We start from the raw sequence: 24,946 nt of genomic DNA, 5'->3' as shown, positions 1-24,946 counted from the left end.
ATACTTGCATAGTATTCTCCCCACCTCTAGAAGGCACACCTTTTGCTCTTGCAGCCAGCAGTTGTGTAGAGGGGATGGGGAGGCATGGCTAAGATTTAGATGACCTTTAGAATGAAAAGGTCTATAAGACAGGAATACATCAGTTGCACATGTTCCATGTGGAACGTTGCCACAGTTCTCTGTTCTGTGACCAACCAGTGTGTCTTAAGTCAAAACAAGCCTCTGCCATTATGTTTAGTTGGGGTGGAGGAACTAGGCTCATCACCCCACACTGATGTCTGTGTTTTGGGAGGGGAGGAAAGGAAATGTTGTGAACTGGTTCTCCATCCAAGTGGTACCAAGGGCTCCCCTTTGCCAGGGCAACATATAGAACAAACAGGTATAGTGTTGCTTTTGGAGAGCAATTTCTGCCTCCTGCTCTTGATCAACCAACACAGGGATGGCCCAGCAAGAAAAGGGTCATGGCATTGGGACTCTTGCCAGACTTCTCCACCTTCCCAAAGCTTTTTAGCATTCCGTGTCATTTCCATGAGGGTGCGATGAGAACTGCTGAGGGCAGTACACTGGCTCACAGCCACAATACAACTCATTTGCTTAGCACAGCACACAGCACCAGGACTGGGTCCCCATCTAAGCAGAGCTGCTGCTCTTCCTGTGCACTGCACAACCAAGGAAGTCAGGGGGAGTGGGAGTGAATTCTGGGCTTGGAAGCCCTGTCTCTTCCAGGTTAACTGAGTCCACTAATGCTGTGCCTTATCCACTCCCCACCACCACAAAGAATACAGGAGCTGGCACTGACAATGCATACCTGTTATTGTCTGCAAGATGCTGGGGTATATGGCTCTCCTACCACTTACCTGCCTCCCAGGAGCTCCTGGTGGGCCTGGAGGGCCTGGAACACCTGGCGGTCCCTGTGAACACCACAAAGAAAGAGAGAGGAAGATGTTAAGAGAGCAACGGGGCGGGCGATGGGGAGAAAGGAGCCAAGGTCGCTACGCACAGAGGAGCAAGCATGCACATACACACACCCACACACCTGAGGGCCCGGCTGAGGCTGCCAGGAAGTCCCGATCCACAGTCCTGGGGCACCCTGCGGGTCCAAAAGGGGAGAGCGTTTAGCAAAGGCCAAGCAGGACATGGGCGTTCCAGCCTCCGGAGCAGCAAAGGCGTTGAGCGGAGAATGGGGGAGCACAGGTGGCTTGAACCATCATCCAGCCTGGCAGCGAATCCCCAAGGCCTTGGGGGCAGCAGGAGCATGTATTGACGCTTACCGGAAGACCAATGTTGCTTGAGTCCACGCGAGGGCCGGGCTGGCAGCTGCACTCACCAGAATCTCCCTAAGAAGATAAAGGTGAGGAGGGTAAGGAGGGAGAGACACTTGGGGACCAAGGAGTGGGAGCACAGGGATCCTTTCCTACTGGAGAAGGCTACTGTGCTAATGGAATTTGTAGAGTTGGAAGGGACCACAAAGCGTCATCTAGTCCAACCCCCTGCAATGCAGGGATATTTTGCCCAATGTAGGGCTCAAACCCACAACCCTGCAAGTAAGAGTCCCATGCTCTACTGGCTGAGCTATCCCAGCTCATGTATGGCTTGTGGGCTTCCCAGAGGCATCTGCTTGGCCACTGTGGAAGAAGAATAGATAAGCCTTTGGTTTCAACCAGCAGGACTCCTCTTATGTTCTTAGGGGCTCTGGAATGTGAAACTTAATCAAGAGTCATGGGTTGTTATCCCCAGAGTAACACTTCTGGTCCATATGAACAAGGAGTGGCAGAATGGCAGGGTGTTTCTGGCTCCTCCTTATATTACTCAGAGGTGCAACGTGCTTCTCCCAGCCAGTGCATTGCATCCCCAGAAAGATAAGAACTGGGAGAATTGTGTGCAGCACATGACAAAACAGCAGGTGTTTGTTGTATAAGATGCTGACAGTGTGGAAAGACACCAAAAGGAACTTAAGAGTTGCAAAATTTGGGATGGAGAAGGAGGCTGACCCACCTTCTCTCCTCTGGCTCCCTTTTCACCCTAGAGAAAAAGAAAGGAAGAGAAAGAAGAGTCAAATATTTGGAGAAGCGTGCTGCTGGCAATAGCACACATGCACACACATGTGCAGAGTGATTACATGGTCCCATTTGCTTCTCAGATGTGCAAGGAAGCACACCTGCAAGCTCCTTTGATCAGCTCTCCTTGGCCTGCTTCTTTCACTCCGCTCATGCCTTCTGACGTCCCACTGTCTGGAACCTCTGAGTTAACTAATCCCTTGCCCACCTTTAAAAAACTCCTCTGTTGCTCAGAAATCATGTGGACGTACCTTACATTACAAGAGGGATGTAAACAGTGGCCCCTGGGCCAGAACTAGCTCCTGAAGCCTTTTCAACTGGCCTGCCAGCTACCTACCTGTTTTGTGTGGCAGTGGCTTCAAGTAAAAACAAACAAGCAAATTCCTCTGTGTTCCCTACAGCTCTTCCTAGGAATCTTCTGAAGCACTTGGTGATCATTGCCAGGACCATCTGAAATGGTAAGAGAAGCTGGCTCCATCAGGATCCACCTCCTCAAGATGCCTGGAGTGCAGGTTCCCAAAGGTTTTCCTCATCTGGGGTAGCAGTTGAAGTAGCAGTTCCCAAAGTCTTTCCTTGCATCTCACCTTTCCCACTAAGAAAAGTGAGGGAAGCCAGTTCCACCAGGAACTACTACCTTAAGGTGCCTGGCATGCCTTGAAGCTGTGACTCCCAAAGGAGCAATTCTCCTCTCTCTTTTTTTGCTGCTTAGCATTTTCCAATCAGCTTGAGGGGCAGAGAGAGAATCACCGGGAAGGGAGGTTTAAACCTCCCCTCCCAGCAGTCTGCCCCACCAGTGCCCAGCTGATTGGGAAACAGCTTTGCAGTGGTGAAGAGGGGGCTATAGGTGGGTGTACACGTGTATTTGAATGGTGCCAGGCTTTGAGACTGGAAGTATCTCAGGTCCAAACTCTGCTGTGGAATCTTTCTCAGGCAGTGGTGTAGGAGTGGAGAAGGAATATGGGAAGCTGCCTTATACAAAGTCAGAAGTCCATTTTGCTCAGTACCGTCTGCACTGACTGGTAGTGGCTCTCTGGGGTTTCAGGCAAGGAGTCTCTCCCAGCCGCACCTGGATATGCCATGGGGAATTGAAATTTGGACATTCTTCATGCAAGGCAGATGCTCTACCACTGAACTATATACTCTCCCCCCCCCCTCGAGCATCTGTGGCACGGCCCACCCTTACCTTCCACCCGACATGATAACAGCATTGCTGCACTGATAAACAAGCTGAGTGACATGCTGAATTCAATCGGAATGACTTGAGAACACCAAGGACCACGGAACAGATCTTTGAGGGCTGCACACAGTGGCTCCTATTGAATAATTGAAGGTCTTCCCTCAAAAGAGGCGCGCATAATTAATAACCCCCTTTATCTCTCTTGCTAACATTGGGAGTTATTAAAGAAGAGTACGCACCCCAAATCCAATTTATTTTTCAGCGCCATATGTTGGCCTTTGAGGCACCGCTCGTCGTTAGAACAGCACTGAGCATTTGCACTGCAGATTTCAAAACCGCCACGGTGTGAACAATCATCTCTGCTTTGCAAACGAGAAAGCATGTTCTGTGCTGCATGCTTCGCTCTTTGACCCTCAGCCGCTTCAGTCATCTTTAGTCAGTCTTATTTTGGGGTGGAAATGAAGTGTTTACATGAAACATCCACACATTAGTCATGCCAAAGCTGAATCCAAAGCTTCAAAATTCAGGCTTTCAACACTTTCGTTTCAGAGCCTGCTTCCAAAGAGAGTGGGGTCAGGCAAGTGCTGTGGCCTGGAGGCGGGCAAAGGGCCAGCAGGACTCAGGGGCATCACTCTGGTAATTTTTCACAGAGTATCCAAGAAGGTGAGAAGCAGCATGAGCGAATTTTTAGTTGCTCAAGCCCCTCTTCAATATTAAAGAGGGCACTGAGGGCTCACCCACCCAATGCTTTTCCCTGGGAAAACCTGCTGTTTACTACTGAATCAGAGCAAATGTCAATCAGTTTTTGCTGTGGATTGTTACAATTCAGCAGCAAACATAGGCTTTTCCTGGGGAAAGTGGTGAGACAAATGAAAAACTGCTCAGACCTGTCCCTAGAAACATGGAGCAAATGGAAAACCTAGCAGCCATGGCAGGATGCATCTGACAGGCCTATCAAGTTCCTTTTGTTTTGTGGCTTTCAAGGCCAGTGCAGGTTTTTGCCAGCAGTGGGATTGTCAGAACTGAGTGGTTCATGGGTAATTAAGAACCTGGTGCAGCCAGATGATTAGACAGGATCATTTTAGTTTTCAGATAAGTCTTCTTTCAAAGCACACAGCTTGCCCACCTTTGAACCATCGGATCCAGGAACTCCCGGGAGGCCCTGCTGGCCTTCTAGGCCCTGGAGGAAAATATCAGGACAACAAGAGTCAGAAAGCACAAAGCGCTGGTTGGTTGTAAGATTTCCGGTGCTACAAAGCAATGGCACTTACTGGTGGGCCAGTAACACTGGCACCTGGAGGTCCAGTGGGTCCTATGGCACCTTTAAGTCCTGGGGAGCCCTATAGGGAAAAGAGCAGTATTACATCCAAGCTGACAACATTCTGATGTTAATGGCGGAAGAGGTGTCATTTGCTTTAAAACATGGTCAAGGCCCAACACAATCTATGCTGGAGTTTTCTAATATCTTGCACAGATATTGTGGGTTATAAAGTATACTTTGCAAATGCAGTGTCTCCCACGCTCCTATATTAATGCAATGGAATATGGGATAGTTGCTGCAGGGTGCAAACCAGTAATTCTATCCTCAGCGAAATGGTGCTGGGAACAGCACAGAATTAAAGCAGTTTTCTACTGAGGTTCACCTTGGAATAGGAGTACATGTCACTTCACTGATATTTTATCTGTTTCATCATTCATTCGATGCAACAGCTCACTGGTAATGAATAAGAAATTAAAGATGAACCCACCACAGCCATGAAGGCTATTAGATGTCATTTCTCCGTTCTCACTGCAAATTATACAACCCAGATGCCAATGCTCACCTTTTCCCCCTTTCCCCCAACATTTCCTGGTGGCCCTCGAGGTCCCGGAGGTCCCTGTGGCACAGAAAAAAGAGAATCACAGCACAAGTGAAAGAGACAGGAAGAACAAAGCTGGGTTCTGGAAACATGAAGATATCTCAATAGCAAAACATTTCCTTTTGTTAGGCTTTTGCCACATACCTTTTGCCAACCTGGTCCCCCCCCCCCAATGCTTTGGACTAGCCAGCTAATAAGGATTATGGCTCAAAATCTCTGGAGGGCACCAGGTTAGCAAAGGTTGCATTGGGAGTTTGCAAAGCCTTTCGGGGGAAAAGTAGAGATGCCATTGGATTTTCTTGCTATCAATTTCAGAACGTTCCGTACACTCCTACCTGGAGGAACCACAAAAAAGTTGACGTAGTTTTGGGTCTAGATATGTTCTGTGTGCCACCCTGGTGAAGGAAGTCTACACATTCAGGGCATGGGCATAGCCAGGATTTGGGGGGGGGGCATCATCTTCTGTCTAGCTCTGTCTAGCAGATTCAGAATTTCTCAACAAGAGCTGCTTAAATTACTTTCTTTTGACCCTAAGTGCTCAGAGAAATAATCCTCCAAGTGACTGTAGTGAGCCTTTCAATTTCAAACATTCTGATTATTGCTACTTCCAGTGAAGTATTTTTACTTATCTACTTGATTTTGGTGAGCTGCTGCCCCCACCCCTACCCTCTGGCTACGCCCATGCATTCAGGGCAGAGTCGATTATACCTGCAACTAAGACGACAAGGCAAATTTGGAGGTCTCTGGGTAGGGGAATCATACAAGGATTATTGAGAAAAGGAAAATGAGCTTTGATAAAACTCTGCCCCAGACCCCAGTTCATTCCCCTTGTCTGGAATACCGAAGAGCCTTCTGCAAATGAGTGGTAATTTCCATGCTAGGTCATAACCCCTTGCAAAGCAGTTAACTCCACATTGCTCCTCTCGGGACTTTGCTGCTGGGTCATCAGGGTTGCGTGGATCCTGAGTCTAAGACCTTCCAGGTGAGTACCAATTTCTATGCTAGAGGATCCCTGAACCAGGCTCTGGTGCTGAGTCATTGTCTAGGCATGACAGGTCTACTGTGGCTGAACTGCCTTAACGTGGCTGAACAAGGCAAGGCGAGATTCTACTTACAGGATTGCCAGGTGAGCCTTTCTGTCCAATTTCCCCCTGAGAAAGAAGAGAGAAGTGGGTGGGTTTTGTTTTAATCACAACACATGGTTGCAGAAACTATTCTCACACACACACACACACACACACACACACACTGGCCATACTCACTTCTGGACCTTGGATTCCTATCCCTGGAGGACCTGGCTCCCCCTGGAAAGATGCAACAGACAGATTAGTGGAAACACGACATCACCGACATCACCAAACCACCCAATGAATGAAGCACACCTGAGTCATAGCTATTTAAACAGCCTTGGCTCAGTGATTCCTCTTATCTCCCTCTCTGGAATTTTATGCTCCCTCCTCCTGCATCTCTGCACCGCAGCCTTAATCCTCTTTGTTCACTACCCCAACTGGGTGGTTGTGGAGCACCTTCTGTGGCTGGTTAGCAATGGCAACTCACTCTTCCTCTTATCTCTTGGGCCTGGCTGTCAAAATAGGTAGCCAGGCCAAGGTTTAAGCAGTGCCTGGGAGAAAGCGGGCCCATCTGTCCATGCAAACAACGTACATTTAAAGCCCTGTCGAGCTATGCCCTTGCTCACCTGCAGTCCTTTCAAGCCAGGAGGTCCCTGAACTCCTGGAAGTCCTGGTTTTCCCTGGTGGTGAGAGGAGGGAAGATGCAGTAGAATTAGCCTGAATAATTTAGAGCCCCCAGACATCACTCATGCTGGTTGCAACACATCTGATCCATATTCTGTTGCCTTAGAGGAACGTATTGTCTACCTTCTATGAGTTCACAGCAGGTTTTCAGTTGCTGTATAGTTCTGAGCTAGAAAGCTAGGGGGAAAGCTAGCTGTTTATCTGAGGAAGCTAAAACAGTCAGCGTTTGCTCTAAATTGACATTCGATTTCAAATGAGTAGTTCTGGAAAATTTAATGGGTGCAATTAATCATTTTTAGACCTTTCAGTGCTGCAGATTTTTTTTTTAAAAAAGTATACTGGTCTATCAGAAAGTTATTAGCTTTGTGAAACAAACTTTTTAAAATAACTTCTTAAAAAGTACTCCAAAAAGGATATTTGTAAAGCAAAGAAATATGAGGCTCTTATTCCAGCCTCATCCTGTGAAAGGATATTTTTGCTGTCATGAACAACCAAAAGATAACATCATTCTGCATCTTGATCACTCTAATTTTGCATCAAGAAGAAAAGAATTATGCAACCTTCATAAATCACGAACCACCATAAATCACAAACATTTGCATAATTTCCCTAGTGTGCATAATTTCATCTGCTTCAGCTAGTTGCAGGAAGGGATAATGCCATGCTCAGTGCAGGACCATTTCAACCCTACTCTTCTGAACACTGGAATAGACATTGCCTACACCCTTTCAAGCCTCTCTTTATCACCATGAGGGATAGAAACTTGATTCTTTTTTAAATGAGATTTTCAAGATGCTGAATTCCGAGGCCCTGTTGCAAATTCTCTGCCTTTCCTGTGCTTTTATGAAATCGTGGGGTGTGCTTAGAATATGTTTCTCAAATCTCTTGAGACTCCCAGTACGAACAATGGTATTCATATTGTTTCAAATTATGTTTGAAGATCAGTATCTGTGAAAACAGAGCCATACTGCCGTCATCATCAGTTATCTCACAAACGATATTATATTCACAAACTTAATAGGGTTAGAGCATGACTTGCTTTTAAAATAACAAAGATGTCTTCCTTTGTCTTACCAAGGAATGCTAGTGTTTAAAATTATAATTATTTGACATGCTCATACTGAACAGAAACGGTCACCTGTACTGAGGGAAGATCTTTTATTGAGATCCTTTGTGAAGGTGTTGTGAAATGTAAATCGAGCCAGTTAATTAAAGGAATAAAAATGAGGCAGTTAACACTGGGTCATCCAATAAAAGTGACTGACAGCAGGTTCTAGACGGATGAAAGGAATTAGTTCTTCACACAAGACGTAATTAACTTATAAAAGTTGTTATTGCAAGTTGTGCTATCTTAAAGGATTAGACATATTTGTGGAAGATCTATCAAAAGTCAACAGCTATCGTAGTTGCATGGAATTTCCAAAAACTTATTATTAATGGGTGATATAAGAATGCTGTAAATAAACAAATAAATGTACAGAGTACCTGAGTACCAGATGCTAACTTGGAAGCAGGGCAAAGGCCTTCCACCTTCATGCCTGCTTGTGATACCCACAGGTATCTAAACTGGCTAAAAGGTCATGCAACAGTTGTCCAATCTATTATACAAACACAAATGTATCTGGTTCTAGGGATGCAGCCTGAATTGTTCAGTTTTGTTCACATAAATAACTCAAAGTAATGGTAGTTAATGACTGTACCAATCTTAAAACAGACTATCAGACTAAATTCTGAATTTGGCATTCTCAGCACCACTATTTTGATCAGTCAGAAAACTACTTACAGGTTTGCCTGGCTGTCCCACACCTGGAAGTCCACGGTCTCCTTTTGAACCTGGTTTTCCTGGGATCCCAACCGCACCAGAGAGGTCTCCATTGAGGGTGGGACAGGAGTCACAAGCATCACCCTGTGGGCCGGGATGGTGAGAGTGGGGAAGAATGCAGAGTGATATGTCAGCAAACAGGAGACCAGGTTAGATGTTCCAGATATCCTACCCCATTATCCCTAATCAAAATTTTCCATCATGTAAACACTTAAGACCAGAGGCTCATGTGGATAGTCATTGGCTGTACCAAGGAGGCAAGCTGCAATTGTGTCTCCATTGAGGGTGGGACAGGAGTCACAAGCATCACCCTGTGGGCCGGGATGGTGAGAGTGGGGAAGAATGCAGAGTGATATGTCAGCAAACAGGAGACCAGGTTAGATGTTCCAGATATCCTACCCCATTATCCCTAATCAAAATTTTCCATCATGTAAACACTTAAGACCAGAGGCTCATGTGGATAGTCATTGGCTGTACCAAGGAGGCAAGCTGCAATTGTGTCTGCTGGCTCTTTACATGTGTGCTTATGGGCATACGCCCTGCCACATAGGATGGTTTGGATCATGCAAAGGATGTTTGTGTGTGTAGGCTCCTCTTTGCAAACATGAACTTTAAAGCAGGGCAGTCAGGGGCGGGACAGCAAGCAGGATTCTGATCCACCCCAGCCCACTGAGAGATATGCTAGAGGACCATTTGCCTAGAACCAAGCTGAATTAGGGATGAACTTAAATGGGCTCCAAATTTTGTGGCCCTTTTTGCTTGTTGTGAACTTGGGAGAACCTCTTCCTCTGCATCAAAAAATAAAAAACAAAGGATAAAAAGAATCAGAGAGGTGTGCACACAAAATTTGGCATCAGAGGAGCAGCTCATCCTTAGCAATGGCAATGGGCATTTTCCTTTCTCTCCCTTTTCAAAAGTCTCTACCAACAGCAGCAGCAACACACCAGTTCCTCTTTCAGTGGCCCAGCCACCAATTTGTATCCACCTCCCATTGCCTTAGATGTAGCATTTCTCCAGAGCATTGGTGAGAGTGGGGGTGGGGTGGGGAGATAATGGTGATAACAACCATTATTTTTACTGTTCTCCCACTCACTCAGTGCCTTGTTTGCAGATGGCGATTTTACTACTGCAAGTGCAGTAAAATACTACTACTGGTTGACAGGGCAATACAGTGGAACCTTGGTTCTTGAATGGCTTAGCTGACGAACAAATTGGCTCCCGAACGCCAAAAACTGAAAAGTAAGTGTTTGAACATTTTTCGGAAACCGAACGTTCAATGCAGCTGTTGGCCATTGTTTCTGGGGCGTCTGCACCAATCAGAAGCCATGCCTTGGTTTTTGAATGTTTCAGGAGTTGAATGGACTTCCAGAATGGATTAAGTTTGAGAATCAAGGTTCCACTGTACAGGTGAGAAAGCTCACCCTAGGGTGAGTTTGGTTATTTGCACAGGTGCACACACCCTGTTCCAAAAACATTTGGTCCCTCCTGGCAGCATGGTGGTTGTACCCCAACAAGGGGCCTACTCACCTTTTCACCTTTAGCTCCTGATGGACCTCTGACTCCAGGTTCACCAGAAAGACCAGGCAAACCTGCTGTGCCTGGTATGCCAGGATCACCTGGGCTTCCTGAAGCACCCTAGACAGGATAGATTTTTATACACACTTGTTCTTATTTATTTTTACAACATATCAAAAAGATAAAAATGACAAACTAGACCTCTCACCCTCCCTGTTTTTTTTTACCCAACCTCAAGGCATAGTTGAGATCCAAATAATAGTACAGTAAAGGTTATATACTAAAGTGGAGAGAGTCTGAAAGATGCTGATTTCAATACAGAGCTCATCCACACTGTGCCATGCTTTTTAAGCACAGGTCAGGGATTTCCAGATCTGGGTCTGGGCGGAGATTTTTCTTTTCCCTGCTGCATTTCCATGGGGAAACTCATGTTAGAACAAATGGCAATCTGCCGCCAGCACCGTTTGGCCAGAATTGGTGGTATATTCCCAGACCACCAGGTCCCAGTCAATCATCTGGTTGCTGAAATCTTCACTTCCTGAAGTTTCTGAACCATCTTCAAAAGGCAGCCCATTGTCTTGGCACAGCATCATAGAAACAAGGGATACAGACTGGAGTGGTGCAGGTGTTGACATTCCTCCTATTGCACCGCATGCATATTTGATTTTCATATTTCCTTCTGGTCTTTTGCAACTTCTTATAGATCACTGTACTTTGTTTGTAGCTTGCTTTTCCAATTATACTGTGTAAATATAATAAGAATATATTTGCTCCCTAGAGATGCATTTCCTGTGCCTCTGGTTTTGTCTCGAGGAGTGTGAAAATGCCAGACCTCCTCAACCCTTTCCAAAGCCAGCTCTGGCCACCAACCCCCTTGGGTTATGTAATCTCACAAAGAAGCACTCCAGCCGGCAGACTTCTCTTACCTTCTGACCTTTCATTCCAGATTCCCCGGGTTTTCCCTGAAAAAGTACAGCAAGCAACATAAGAGAAAAAGCTTTTCTGCTTAAACTTCACTGGTCCCTTGGATCCTGCCACAAAGACAGTCCTTCCAACAAATCAAGTCTGCCAGGCAGCCTAATAAGAGAAGCCCACTAGAAATTGGTTCCCAATTCTCACCCCTGTTTATCTTCTACACTGAGCTTCTGCACCAGTTTGTCTAATTTAGGAGGAACGTACTATGCCATAGACTCACAAAACCTTTCTACCTGCCCCAGGAATCACAGAATTGTAGAGCTGGAAGGGTCATCTAGTCCAACCCCCTGGACTATGAGACCCACCTTCCCTCTAGCTCTATTGCCCCACCCCTTGCTCCTCTCCAAAGGAGGTCCATGCCAAGGGTCACTTACTGGTTTTCCAGGAAGTCCAGCACCAGGAAGCCCTGGCTCACCCTTTTCTCCTGGAGGCCCCGGAATGGAAACCATGGTCTCCCGACCTTCCAGAGAGGCAGGGCACTCGGTACAAGGTTCTCCCTACAGGGGAGAGAAAATGAATTGTGATACAAAACAGGGGGACATGAATAAGAGAGGAGAGGGCCACAGATTGTGAGCAAGATGAAAGGCTCACTTATCTGAACAAGTTACACAACCACTTCCATGCTTTGATACCAATTTGCTCACCTTTTCGCCTTTGACTCCTGAATCTCCAGTGTCCCCTTTGGTCCCTCGGACTCCCTAGAATTACAGGAGGAGTGAGAAACTGCTGAGCTTTGAGTATAAGCACAGAATGAGAGTGAGGGTTGAGGAGAAGGAGGTGGGGTCCTTTCCTAGATTCGGAGAATTCCTTGTGGTAGAGACACATCATGGCATTGCCATTCATTAGAGTTAATTTGGAAGAATCAAAATGTACGCCGCTTCTCTTCAAGCATGAACTGAAGCTTTTGAGCTTGATGCAATAAAAATCTTGAGGTCTAGCAACTATGCTAGGGGACAATTCACCAGACTGTCTAGCAAGCAAAGTAAAAGACAAAGAAAATTGCACAGAGTTTCATATTTGATATTAAAGAACTGGATGTTTGGTACCCTGGTTTGTTGTTATTTCATCCTGCAGATCTGCAACTCTGTATTACTGTTTTTGTGTTTGTTACTTACCTGTTTTTCCCCCCTGAGTGACAGTGACTTATTAACTCCCCCAAATCCCTTTATTATCTGACTTTGTTCTTGTTTTCATATCTTCCAACGCTGTTCAGATCACAAAAGTCAGCTCCCAGAGGGCAACCAACACACTCTAAACTTGCAGAACTTTCTCATACTCACAGCTTTGCCTGCAGGTCCTACAGCTCCAGTATCTCCCTAGGTACAAAGAGGAACAGGTGAGTTGCTGAAGACAGAAAATGACTGCAACGATGCTTAAATGATCTACCATCTTGAAACAAGAAAACTGCTGCTCAGATGAATCTGACATAAGGGGGATCTTCTTGTTTCACCATTTATTTATTTATTTATTTATTTATTTATTTATTTATTTATTTATTTATTTTACAAACTGTATGTGGCCTGGACACACACACACACACACACAGAGAGAGAGAGAGAGAGAGAGAGAGAGAGAGTAGAAGGCACCATGCATCTTTACAGAGGTATTATTACCCTGTGATAAAAATCACTGGATTATCCCTCAAGTTCTGGCTAATTACACTTGCAGTGGAACAGAGATAAAGCAAGGTATTCCGGAACCAGCCCTCTGACTGTCTCCTGAAAATTTGCTCTTACCTTTTCTCCTTTGAGTCCAGACAGCCCCGGAAGGCCATCTTTGCCCTGAAAGCAAATAAAAGAAAAGTAAGAAGAATCATTTCAGTGAAGGTGTTGGCAGAACCAGGAAAAGTTCTGGGTGTGGTTTTAACCAGGATAGTACCTTCAGATCAGACCTGCTCTCATTTGGAACATTCTATTCACACAACCAATCCAAACAGCTTTGAAACTGCCACGACATCCCATCAAACCCTGAGGACTGTAGTTCAGTGATATCATCAAGAATGCTTCTCAGAACTAGAGTTCCGCAGGGTGAAGTGAAGAGGATTAAATGGGTTTGTACTGTGTAGACTTGCCTGTTCACAGAAACTGCCATGGGGATTCCATGTGCTTTTCTATGATCATGAGGACTAGAAACCCTTGTGTTATTTCACGTTCTCACTTCAGCACTGCTACTCATTCCACCCTTGTTCTTCCCATAAATCCTTGCAGTGCCCTACACTAAAGGCAAGAGGCACGATGGCCCTATACTTACGGGAAGGCCAGGCAGGCCAATCCCTGGTGGTCCTGGTTCTCCTTTGGGTGCTTTCTGAAGATGCTGGGCTGCAGGGCTGCATGACTGACACTGATCTCCCTTAAAGAAGAAGAAGCACAATGCTTGGTATTAGCGAGGAATAGCTCATTTCATACCAGTACAATGCAAATGGTGATACAGATTGCAGGATATGGTACAAGCCTGCTCCCCCACCCCAACCGCCTGCACCGTGGGAAAACTGCTGGTTTGGGACAGACATAGAAAATGCATGGGTAAGCCTAAAATGCATGGGTCTCCTTGTTTACATGGATTACAAAATTGACTTTGCAGTGAGTATCATTTGTGGGTGTGGGCGTGGGTGCCTGAAATAATTTGCACAAAGGTATCCAGCAGTCTTGTAAATAACCGCATGCCTAGTCACTTGCAGTGAGGAACAACTGGCTAAAGGCAACGAGATGGAGGAGTTGTGTAAAACCTGTTCCTTTTCATCAGCAAAACTTCACCATTACCTTGTTCAGAATGCTAAATTTACCCAACTCAAAACGCTCACTGTTTTTGGTTTCTCTGTGTTTTTTTACAAATGAACAGTATTTCCCTAAGGAGTTCTGCAGTTTGCAAGCTAAAATGAGAATCTGCAGGCATGCAAAAGATGCTGTTAGTTGAAGATTGCTTTCAGTCTAAGACCTTGCCACTAATCACAACTAAAGCAGAGATGTGTGCAAGCACTCCCCAAAGGCGACAGAGAACTTTGGACAAGCCCAGGATTAAAAGGAGAAGGCCTGCCTAGGAATTCCATTCACATTCACTCAAATGCATCTCATGATCAAGGACTGTGCTTTATCAGAATCCACAATCACATAATCTCAATTCAATTGAACACCAAGTAGAATCCCTGTGCAAATTTTCCTTGTACATCATGGGGAAGGTTGGGGACTAAGCGATGCAGGTGGTGGGAGAGAGCACACATGAGGACATTTGTGGTGGGGCTTATGTGCAGAACTCCCCCCCCCCAAAAAAAACCTACAGAGTGTGACCCCTATTGAACCAAAGCAAAAATAGGGGCTAGAGATCATATAAAAAGGAAATGGCCACCTACCTTCTCCCCTTTAATTCCATTGATCCCAGGGTCCCCCTGAAGAATGATATAAAGAAAAGGGAGAAGAAAAAATCAGAAGGCAATGGAAACATCCATGCCACCAACAACTGGGTGAGGCAGCTGAGCCTGGGTGGTGTTGGTGGTGCTGAGAGGGTATCAGCAAGAGACGCACCTGCTGTACCCCATCAATGGTTGCTTCAGTTTAAACAAACCAGGAACATGTTACAGAATCACAGAATTGTAGAGTTGGAAGGGTCATCTGGTCCAACCCCCTGCAATGCAGGAACCACAGCTAAAGAATCCCTGGCAGATGCCCATCCAACCTCTGTTCAAAAGTGCTCCTGGATCCACACAGCTCACAGTCTCAACAGACCACAATGGGCCACAACAACTGGCCCTCACTTGATTCCTCCACGGAATCGGTGTATCCTGGATCATGTCAACTTCCCATGCATTCATTTGTAGGTCTGCTTTGTGCCATTTCAGCTTTAATTTGAATAGAGTTTTTTATATATATATATATATAATGAATATGCATTCTAAGTAAAGGTAAAGGGACCCCTGACCATTAGGTCCAGTCGTGACTGACTCTGGGGTTGCGGCGCTCATCTCACTTTACTGGCTGAGGGAGCCGGCGTACAGCTTCCGGGTCATGTGGCCAGCATGACTAAGCCACTTCTGGTTAACCAGAGCAGTGCACAGAAATGCTGTTTACCTTCCCGCTGGAGCAGTACCTATTTATCTACTTGTACTTTGACATGCTTTCAAACTGCTAGGTTGGCAGGAGCAGGGACCGAGCAACGGGAGCTCACTCTATTGCGGGGATTCAAACCGCTGACCTTCTGATCAGCAAGTCCTAGGCTCTGTGGTTTAACCCACAGCGCTATCCGTGTCCCATATGCATTTTAATAGGTAACAAATTCACCTAGTGTCAGAAATCTGCCACAGTTCTTGAACCAGTGAAGTGAGTCAGTGTCCTTCAACCTTGTGTCTCCAGATGTTGTTGGTCTACAGCCTCCACCATCCCTGGCCATTGGCTAAGCTGTCTGGGAACAATGGCAGTTGCAAGTCAACAGCATCTGCAGACCTAAGGTTGAAGAACACTGACCTGAAGGATGCCAGACGGGGCATTCAGGCTGTGTGCCATCATCCAGTTCACTCTGTCTAGAGGAGGGAACTGCAGGGAAAACAGCCACACCTGCCAAGGAAAGATTCATGCCCAAAGGCTGTAGGTGGTAGTCCATCACAACATCTAAGCTTCTGGGTCAAGGGATACCTGTTCTTGTTGGTTACTGGCCATCTTGACAGACATAGGAATCTACCTGTAATTGGATCAAAGCCCCGTGCTGGTCTGGCAGTGGCTGTCTGGGATATGAGGGAGATGGTCTTTTGTGTCACCTGATGCTTTTTAAACCAGAGATGCAAAGAATTCGACCCAAGGCTTTCTACAGGCAAAGCATCTTCCCCTTGCTCTGCTCTTAATCTCACAGAAAGTGAATCCAACACCTACCCTACTGCCTTTGAGTCCTGGAGGGCCAGGCTTGTCCTGAAAGAGAAAGGCGGGGAGGGGGGGGGAGGAGACCAAAGGAAATGCTTACAACTCCAGCGTCCAATAACTCAGCAATTGTCCCACCAACCAAACACCTTTGCTTCTTAGAATCATAGAACTGTTGAGTTGGAAGGAACCTCCCAGGGTCATTTAGTCCAAAGCAGAAATCTCCTTGTCTGTAACACCCTCAAAGGATAAAGCCTTCACCCAGTGACCTGGGACTCACCGATTTGCCCGGTTTCCCTGGAGGTCCAGGCTCCCCTTTGGGCCCCGGTTTCCCAGGGATGCTGACTGCATTGTTCCCATCAGAGATAGTGGGACAGACTTCACATGGGTCCCCCTGTTGAGAGACATTCAAGATGCTGTGAAGAAGATTTGAACTAAAGGAAGACAACACAAAGGCAACAGGGCCAAAGGAAAATGGTCTCCATTGCCTCCTTCCCCAAAACGGAAAGAAAATTATTTAAACAAAAGGCATTAAGATGAATTATTCCTGAAACAAAACATAGATCCTCTTGTTCAGGCAAGTAGTTTTTGGGATGGGGGGGGGGATGGAATAGAGGGAAGAGCAAATTAGAGGGATATAACTGTGGAACTCCTTCCCCACAATGGTGCCTGTTGCATCTTCACTGTACAGCTTTTGCCATATTCCTGAAGATAAGCCTCTTTACCCTGGCCTTTTACAGCTTAAGCATGTTGCCTTCAGACACCCACCTCTTTTGCTGTTTATTTATCCTCCTCTGGTTGGAAAAGTTTTGCTTTTTTATATGTAATTGTAACTGTTTCAATTGTTGTTATAGCTGTATAGTGTATTGCTATAACCTGACCTGGGACCCTATGGGAAGGGCAGGTTAGGTTCATTATTAGATGTGGTGATAATAGAGCTTGGTGGGGGTAGGATCCTCATGCCCTTCTCTGAAACCAGAGAATGCACAGGCTTTGCCTTGATCCTGCCTTCCTTCTACTCACCTTGTCTCCTTTCAGGCCTGGGACCCCAGGTTTTCCCTGCAGAGGAAGAAGGAAGGTTTCCATTTGTGAGGCAACTCCTTTTTTGGACACTGCGTCAAGGTTTTTCTGCACTTAAATGGTATATACATTTTATGAAACAAATAAACAAACTCCTATGAGACCAGGAACTAGCTATAGTTAATGTGTTTGCAGATCAGGAAACCTGCAGCCTAAACTTATTCATGTTTATCTGGAAATCAATCCTAGGAAACTTCAATGGGAATTCCTGCCAAGTCATTGATGGCGTCATGGGCCCCCGGTGAGGGACCTGGCTGGGCATAGGTGGAGAGGAGAGGAGTTGCCCATGGATGATCCAAGGAACTGACCCAGTGGGTAGGCACAGATCATGCCAGAGTCTCGGAAGCCACTTGGGGAGGAAGATCATGGGGAAGGACCTACTGCGGGGGGAGGGGTTTCCCTACTCCATCTCTGCGTCAGTCACCCCAGAGCACAGCTCTTCAGAGTATCCATCTCTGAAGTTGTCAGAGGCTGCCCCACCTACTCCACCCACTGCAGAGGAGTTGGTGATGCCTCGTCCATTGCCAAGGTAATAGAGATGCCAGCACAAGCATGAACAGATAGTTCTGCTTGCCGCATTAAGTTGTGCTGCCCTGTTCCCATATAATAGGACTATAGGGGGTGTGCTGATTGTCAGATCAACAGGCAAAGGATTGCTGTGTTTCAGTTTGCATATTATTTCAGGAAGTGTGAATTATGTAGGTTTGCCCTTCAATGCAAACTGAACTGAATTTCTCCCCCATCCCTATAGTCATTGTCACAAAAATGATTTATTTCGCCTTTACGATCCCATTCCACACAGACACTCTGCCTGTCTTTTGAATGCCCCCTCAAAGCCTTCCCACAACGCCTCTGGCTTTGCTGTTTCCCGCCAGTCTTCCCCCACTGGCAGAAACCTCAGCTGTTGAGCAATGTAGACTTTTAACAATCTAAGCAGCCCTTAGGGAGCAAGGGCTGGGTGTGGAACGAGGCATGACTTCATTCCCAACAGCTGCATTGGTACATTCAGTTTATTCTCCCTTTATGTCATTGTTTAAGTGTGACACTAAATGCCAAGTGGAGCGCCACAACAGAATGCTGTAGTACGTTCCTGGCACATGTGCGTTGCTTGAGCCTGCGGCATCGGCATCAAAGGCAGGTGGTTCTGCTCTGATTTGAATCTTCATGTCCAAAACATATTGGCTTATTGTTCCCTTTGGGACATTTTGCATGCAAGCCCATAAAACCTGAACCTTCTCCATGCATGCCAGTGCTTGAATTGACCTGGGGGATAGTTCCACCTCTGGTCTGCTAAGAACTACTCTGCCTCAGCACATTCCTCCTATCTGCAACAGGGATATAACAGTGAACTACACCATAGGGGTGTTGTGCGCTACTTTCTCAGCTCAACCTCAGCAGCGCAGCGATACAAGCAGTGGATAACATGACAGGGTTAGTTATAAGCTGCTCTCTGCACTTTAGCCAAATCCCCAACCAGCAGTGGGGGGACTAATACCTCTGGACAACACTGCAAGTTTGTTGTAAACCATTCAGAAGCTGAACTCCACCATTCATTGTGAAATACACTTAAGGGTTGTCTTGCTTCGCAAAAGCCTCTCCCAGCCTGCAGTTTGTGGACAATGGACTGCATTTGCTTTGGAATTTGAGTTATTATAGGGCCATTTGGGAGATTTTTTCCCCCCACCTACCACAGTTATCTCGAGCCTGCGTATGCCTCTCTCTTGCGCACAGGTGGTATAGGTTTGTATCCAGCTCCATAAGCAAGAGGAGTTACAAATCAGTGTCATATACATATCATAAATAAACCCAGCAGCTGCCCAATAAGCAAGGTCCCACCCGGCTTCCCTGGCTGTCAGTCAGTGGTCACATGACCTGGGTGGAGAAAGCCTAGTCAAGAGCACAGAAATATGCAAAGCATGAGGCCCTACTCCAATGACTGGGGTTCTGGGATCTGCTGAAATTTCATGGATCCTCCCCACTTTGCTTTGCTGGTTTACTCACTGAAGGAGGAACTTACTGGCTTTCCACTTGAACCGCCTGGCCCTGGAGGTCCTGAGTCCCCCTGGAAATAGAGAACAGAGAATAAGATCCACGTAACTAGGTTTGGACACAGCAGCCACGGACAGGAGAAAAAACTAGTTTTCTGGGACATGATAATCACTGGGACTATCCAAAGCTATATGCATAGTTATGCCTACCTTCTCTCCTCTGGGACCTGGTGGGCCACCGGGATCACCCTAGAATGAAAGCAGGACAGTTGGTTGTATTCAGAAGCTGAATGATCCACCGAGGTCATTGCTATCCCAAACAGGAACCAGAATATGTGCAACTTCTGCCACTTCTTGACTCTCTCTTTCCAGGCACAGGTCCGCGCTTAAAAGCTCTGCATCTAAGAATTTGTTTTTGTTTGTTTTTTGTCCCTGGAATTTCCCCATGAAAACCAGCTCTTTAGAACCCAATCAGAGCAAACACCAATTCAGGCTTTCTGTGTGGATTGCCCCTTGCTCCAATTGACCTTTAAAGAGCAGGTTTTTGCAGACAAAGTTCTGGGGAAGGGGAAAAAAGATGCCTGGAAGTAGAGCACAGGCCATGCCTGGGGAGCATGAAGGAAAGGTAAGCATGAATAAGGCCAAGGTCTGCTCTGCCCATTACATACCCTGTATCCTGTATAACTTTTGAACCCATGACTATGGAAAGCATAACAGAGGGGAAGTTGCATTGCTGTCTTCTAAACACTCGTGCCCTTTGTTTCCGCGTGTACATTTGGCATATTTCTATGTAATTTAACCTGAGTTTGACCTTTCCTTCGTTCCTTCTATCTTGGTTAAGGAGCTGTTAAATTATGTTGACCGGGTGGGAATGTGTGTACTTGCCCTTTCCCAAGCTGATCACACTATCCTCCATCCAGGCAAGCAAGAGGCATTATCAGAGTTCAAGGGAAAGTTCCAGCCAAAGGGGATATGGAGCAAGGCTGGTGAAGGCGGGTGGGAGGGCAGGGGAAAGAAGCTATGGCCAGGGAGGTGGGTTGGTGTTGCCTGGGGAGAGTCCCAAGGGCCAGGCAGAGAGGCCTGGAGGGTGGGGCACATTTTGCCCCTGGACCCGTGGTTCCCCACCCAATATGGAACCCTAAGTGGATGAGAATATATGAAAGATTGGACTCCCAGGGGTAGAGGCAGCTGGCTGGCACTGGCTGGCACTGGCTGACTGGTTGGGTGGTATCTGGGGGAAGATAAGAATGAATTGTACATACAGGCTTCCTCCAGGGCCCCTATTTCAGATTCCTGAAAAGCAGCTCCTCTTAGCAATTCTTTTCACAAAGCTGTCAGTGCTGTGAGCATTGTTTAGGCTCAACACCCACTGGCTGTTGCTCGATGTTTCTCCTGGCTGCCAGTGGCTGCACTGGAACAGGACCAAAATTCTATAAATGCCTTTCTTTCTTTCTTTTTTAAACACTTTTGAAAAATAACCAAAACAAACACAAAAGACAATGAAAAATATCACCAGAGCGATGCTGTGGTTGGGCCAACAGCTTAACGAGGAACTGTAAGGCATTAAAAGGGTTTGTTTGCACATGACACCGCAGGCGGTGCGAGTTTTAAAAAGAGCTCCAAATTCTGCGCCTAATTGTTCAAATTGAAAGCTCGCACATAATTTTGTTTGCACAATAAAATATGTAACCTAGATTTGGGTCAATCCATTTGCTCACATTTGCTCTTCCTGACCCTCTGCTGTTCCTTGCCATTCCCTTCCCTTGTCTCCTGATGTTACCTGCCCTCTGCTATCAAAAGATAGATGTAAGCTCCCTGGGGCAGAGCCTTTCTTCTTTGCATAGTGCTGTAATTCTCACCCTCATCATCTGCTGCTTGTCAGAAAGAGGGATAAAGGGGTAAAGCAGAACATCAGAGCTTCTCTCCTGGATCCCTGTGAAGTCCTGCTCAGCATCACCTGCTTCCCTTCATGTCATCCGACGCTGTTGCTTACATGTTTCCTAATTTATCTTCACAACCATAAGGCCTGGAAATGTATTTTAAAAACTTAACAAAGGGGTGCTATAAACAACCAAAGGGGTTTCTTGGTTATGTTTGGAAAAATTAAAAGAAGAACTAGGAAGCAGTAGACTTGCTGCTTGGGGAAGTGGGGTGAAGAGTTAACAGGTGATAGAGAGGAGGAGGAACTATTCAACTCTTGTATTGCCTCAAGGGGGGTTATGTTTGACTTAGAAAAAGAAGAAGAAATGATTATGAGCGATTTGTAGTCCAGGAGGTGGTTAAAGAACACCAAGCTACTTCCAATGAGTTCAGATCTCCAGGGTCAGATGAATGAAAACCCTGGTTGCTGAAGGAGTAATTAATCAGATGCTATTACCCTTTAATAATTTTTGGAGATCAGGTGAGGTTCTAGAAGAGACCTGAGATGGGCAAATGTTGTCCCTGTCTTCAAAAAGAGGGGAAAGGAGCAACCAGAAAACTACAGACCAATTTATCTGACCTTAGGCAAAATTCTAGAACAGATTATTAAGTGCTTGTTCTGTGAGCATTTAGAAAAGAAAGTATGGCTTGCTAAGAGCTGCCACAAGTATATCAAGAACAAGCCATACCAGGTCAAGCTTACCTCATTTTTTAATAGAGTTAGAAGTCAGGTAGATCATGGGAATGCCATGGACATAATAGGTCTTGATTTCAGTCAAGCATTTGACAAGGTCTCTCATAATATGCTTGTGGACAAGATGGTGCAATGTGGGCTGGATGATACTATTATTCGGTGGATCCACAGATGGTTGAGCTATCATGCCCAGCAAATGTTCATTAAGGGTTTTGCATAAAACTGGAAGGAGGTCTTAAATAAAGTGCCACAAGGCTCTGTCCCAAGCCCTGTGAATGATTTTAATAAGGGTGCAGATGAGATGATGCAAAGCCAAGAGGGATAGCTAAATAGAATCAAGATTCAAAATGATCTTGATGAGCTGGAATATTGGGCTAAAACCAATAAGAGGAAAATTCAACAGAGGCAAATATAAAGTCCTTCATTCAAGTGAAGGAATCAGAATCACATGTACAGGATGGGAGAGACTTGGTTTGGCAGTGGTACATATAAAAAGAATGTATGCACAGGGGGTACTCAAGGGCACACAGTACTGGCATATCTTGTTGTTGTTAAAAAGTGTGGCACTTTCTGTAACAACTGCATGGTGATTACAAGCACCTTTTTTTAAAAAAAAATAGAAAAAATCACTGTCTATGCGCCTTAGTTTATTACAGGCTGAACATGAGCCAGCAGTCCAATATAGCTGCTGAAAAAGCTAATGCAATCATAGGCTGTTCAAAACATGAGAATTAATAGGTCCACTGGTTGGGCTGCATTTGAAGTTCTGCGTCCAGTTCTGTGTGCCACATTTTGAGGACATGGAAAACCTAGAGCATGTCTAGAGGATAATGAGTAATCTGGAACCAAATTCTATGATGGATGGTTGAAAGAGCTGAGTAGGCATAGGCTGAAGAAGAGGTGGTTAAAGGGGGAGATAGGAGAGTTGCCTCCAAATATCCTAAGGGCAGGATCTATTGGACTGCAGGATCTACTTCATTTTTACCTAAAACACCAAGGTCCACCAACCAGAGTCAGGTGCATTACAGTAAGAGCGTAAGAGATCTGTTGCTGGATCAGGCCAATGGGCCACCTATTCTGGCATCCTGTTTTCACAGGCCAACCAGATGCCCCAAGAGGAAGCCTGACATAATTAAGAAGCTGATATGGGAGTATGCAGCCTCCCTTGTTGCCCCAAGGAAATGGGGAACACTGCCTTGCCTGCTGTGGCCATAAATCACCCCCGGATTCGAAAGAAGGGGGTGAGGGCACTAGGCACAAAGCCCTTGTGTGGGTCCGGCTCTCCCGGACGCTGTCTCTGATTGCGCACTAGCTGCATCAGCTCAAAATAAACAATTAGAGAGAGAAACAAATGCACATATTTCAAGTGAAGATCGGGAGTAAAGACTGCTAATTAAAGGGATCTCTGTGAAGTGGAAGCGACGGGCTGGATTTAACAATAAATCAAGAAGAAGAGTCATCAAAGGATTGGTATGTAGCGGAACTGAAAAGGGGAGGGGGGGAAACTTTTCTTTTTTTGTCTTATGTGAGTACCTAATAACCCCCCCCCCAAGAAAAGAATTGTTGCAATTACTGATCACAAGCAGGAGGATTAAGAAATGTGTGGAAATAAATTACTAATCAAAGACATGGCTGGTGGGAAGATCGGGAAGGAATGAAAGTTCTGTGTGACGCAGCAATAAATAGAGATTTGTTACGGCAGGCCTGCCTACAGGAGGACGAGGGGAGGAGGACCATGGCTTGGTACTATATCAGAATGTGAGTTGGACCTGGCAGGGCCCCCTGAGAAAATTGATGAGAGACTGGCAGGCCTGTGGAAATCAACGGACAGACTGTGGGAATGTTTTGTACGGAGGTGCGGAAATAGCGTCTGTTTTTTTTTCACATGGCTCTTGGAGGAGTGTAAAATCCACACAGGATATAACAACGTTTGTTTTCAACCCGCTTGTGGAGACTATCAGAGACCACAAAGAAAGGAATATATGATAACAACAAGAAGATGAGGAAAACAACAAAGAGAAGGTACATTAAAGCAGCAGCAAGAGAGATGTTTGGGTCCCTTTCGGAGCACGAAGTATGAGTACCCCCAACAAAAATTTAAAAATTTGGCTGTGTAATTTGGAACTAATGTGATTTGGAATTAATGTGATGTGATTGGCCTGTTAATAAAAAATATATATATTTTTTTTTTAAAAAAAGAGGAAGCCTGACAAGTGACGTAGGTATGGGAAGAATTAACGAACAGGGTACCTCTGAGCACATGTTCAGACCAGGAATCTGTGATCAGTACCACCACCCAGCCTAATTCTTCTCAGTCCACCGCCTGCCCCCCCCCCAAGCAGGCTACAAGGAATTTTAACCACAAGCTGCACTCAAAAATAAGGGCCAACTGAGGCATTTCATTTCATGGGACAAACTGGGCATGCTGTAGAAGACCCAAGGGCAGAGCACCTTACTTTCCCCCTAGTTCAAAGCAGATATTTGGGACATGGGTGTGTGTGTGAATTGGGAAATCACACAGTGCCACAGTGCTTGGGGAAGTTGGTGTTAAACTCCCCCCCCCCCATTTCCCTGAGGCGAATTATCTTCCACAAATTGTCGTTCGCCTTGCAGGGAAGAACCTACATGTTTCTATTCCATCCATGTGGCAAATAGCAGCTTTGGAAAGAGGGAGGTTTAGATCAGGAAAATGGAACTGGCGACAGCAGGGGTTAAATGCCCCCATCTGCCAGTGCCAATCTGATTTGTCTCCACCCACCAGCAAAAGACCCACATACCTAGTTTGGCACATCATCACAATTATCTGAGCCATAATTTTAACGAAGGATTGAAGCCATGAAGGAGCCAGAAATGGAAGGCAGGCAGAAATGAAAGTCTTACTGGTTTTCCTGGGAGGCCAATTCCAGGTGGACCCGGCCGGCCTGGAGGTCCTGGTTCCCCAGCGAGACCTTCAGGACCCACGAACCCTGGGTCACCCTAAAAAGACAGGCACAGTTGTTACTAGTGACAAGCCCATGAGTAGAATGCTGGCTCCCCCACCCCACCCCCCGAGAGAAGCATAATCGTACCTTCTGGCCTTTAGGTCCCACCACGCAAATCTCCCCAGGCCGGCCCTGGTTAGGAAGAAAAGGCAGGATGCATGAGGGTGGGGCTTCTTTCCACTTAACAGGGCCAAATTGTCAGAGTCTTCAGAGCTTGAATTATTATTTAATAAATTTATATACCGCCCTATACCTGTAGGTATGAATGGGGGGCCTCATGGGC

General features: G+C 46.0%; 2 protein-coding genes across 6 annotated transcripts in view; one reads left to right on the top strand and one right to left on the bottom strand.

Moving 5' to 3' along the window:
* Positions 1-24,946, top strand: part of TINAGL1 (tubulointerstitial nephritis antigen like 1) — a 203,240-nt gene that overhangs the window by 103,478 nt on the left and 74,816 nt on the right. The window lies entirely within an intron of this gene.
* Positions 1-24,946, bottom strand: part of COL16A1 (collagen type XVI alpha 1 chain) — a 130,144-nt gene that overhangs the window by 36,632 nt on the left and 68,566 nt on the right. For 3 of the 5 annotated variants that reach the window (XM_081870356.1, XM_081870357.1, XM_081870359.1), the window contains exons 17-42: positions 24,751-24,795; positions 24,563-24,658; positions 19,279-19,317; positions 19,098-19,142; positions 17,024-17,059; positions 16,281-16,394; positions 16,016-16,051; positions 14,506-14,541; positions 13,410-13,508; positions 12,896-12,940; positions 12,440-12,475; positions 11,804-11,857; positions 11,534-11,656; positions 11,111-11,146; positions 10,197-10,304; positions 8,631-8,753; positions 6,790-6,843; positions 6,356-6,397; positions 6,209-6,244; positions 5,058-5,111; positions 4,506-4,574; positions 4,361-4,414; positions 1,996-2,022; positions 1,272-1,337; positions 1,037-1,090; positions 858-911 (exon numbers count right to left, since the gene is read on the bottom strand). In XM_081870356.1, the coding sequence (XP_081726482.1) occupies positions 858-911; positions 1,037-1,090; positions 1,272-1,337; positions 1,996-2,022; positions 4,361-4,414; positions 4,506-4,574; positions 5,058-5,111; positions 6,209-6,244; positions 6,356-6,397; positions 6,790-6,843; positions 8,631-8,753; positions 10,197-10,304; positions 11,111-11,146; positions 11,534-11,656; positions 11,804-11,857; positions 12,440-12,475; positions 12,896-12,940; positions 13,410-13,508; positions 14,506-14,541; positions 16,016-16,051; positions 16,281-16,394; positions 17,024-17,059; positions 19,098-19,142; positions 19,279-19,317; positions 24,563-24,658; positions 24,751-24,795 (1,581 nt within the window). The remainder of the gene's footprint in view (positions 1-857; positions 912-1,036; positions 1,091-1,271; positions 1,338-1,995; positions 2,023-4,360; positions 4,415-4,505; positions 4,575-5,057; positions 5,112-6,208; positions 6,245-6,355; positions 6,398-6,789; positions 6,844-8,630; positions 8,754-10,196; positions 10,305-11,110; positions 11,147-11,533; positions 11,657-11,803; positions 11,858-12,439; positions 12,476-12,895; positions 12,941-13,409; positions 13,509-14,505; positions 14,542-16,015; positions 16,052-16,280; positions 16,395-17,023; positions 17,060-19,097; positions 19,143-19,278; positions 19,318-24,562; positions 24,659-24,750; positions 24,796-24,946) is intronic. The other 2 variants (XM_081870358.1, XM_081870360.1) reach the window with 1 other exon arrangement.

This window comes from Podarcis erhardii (assembly GCF_964252035.2).
Source record: "Podarcis erhardii genome assembly, chromosome: 7".
Classification (NCBI taxonomy): domain Eukaryota; kingdom Metazoa; phylum Chordata; class Lepidosauria; order Squamata; family Lacertidae; genus Podarcis; species Podarcis erhardii.
The sequence above is the reverse complement of the archived record's forward strand: the minus strand, read 5'-3'. Positions and strand labels throughout refer to the sequence as shown.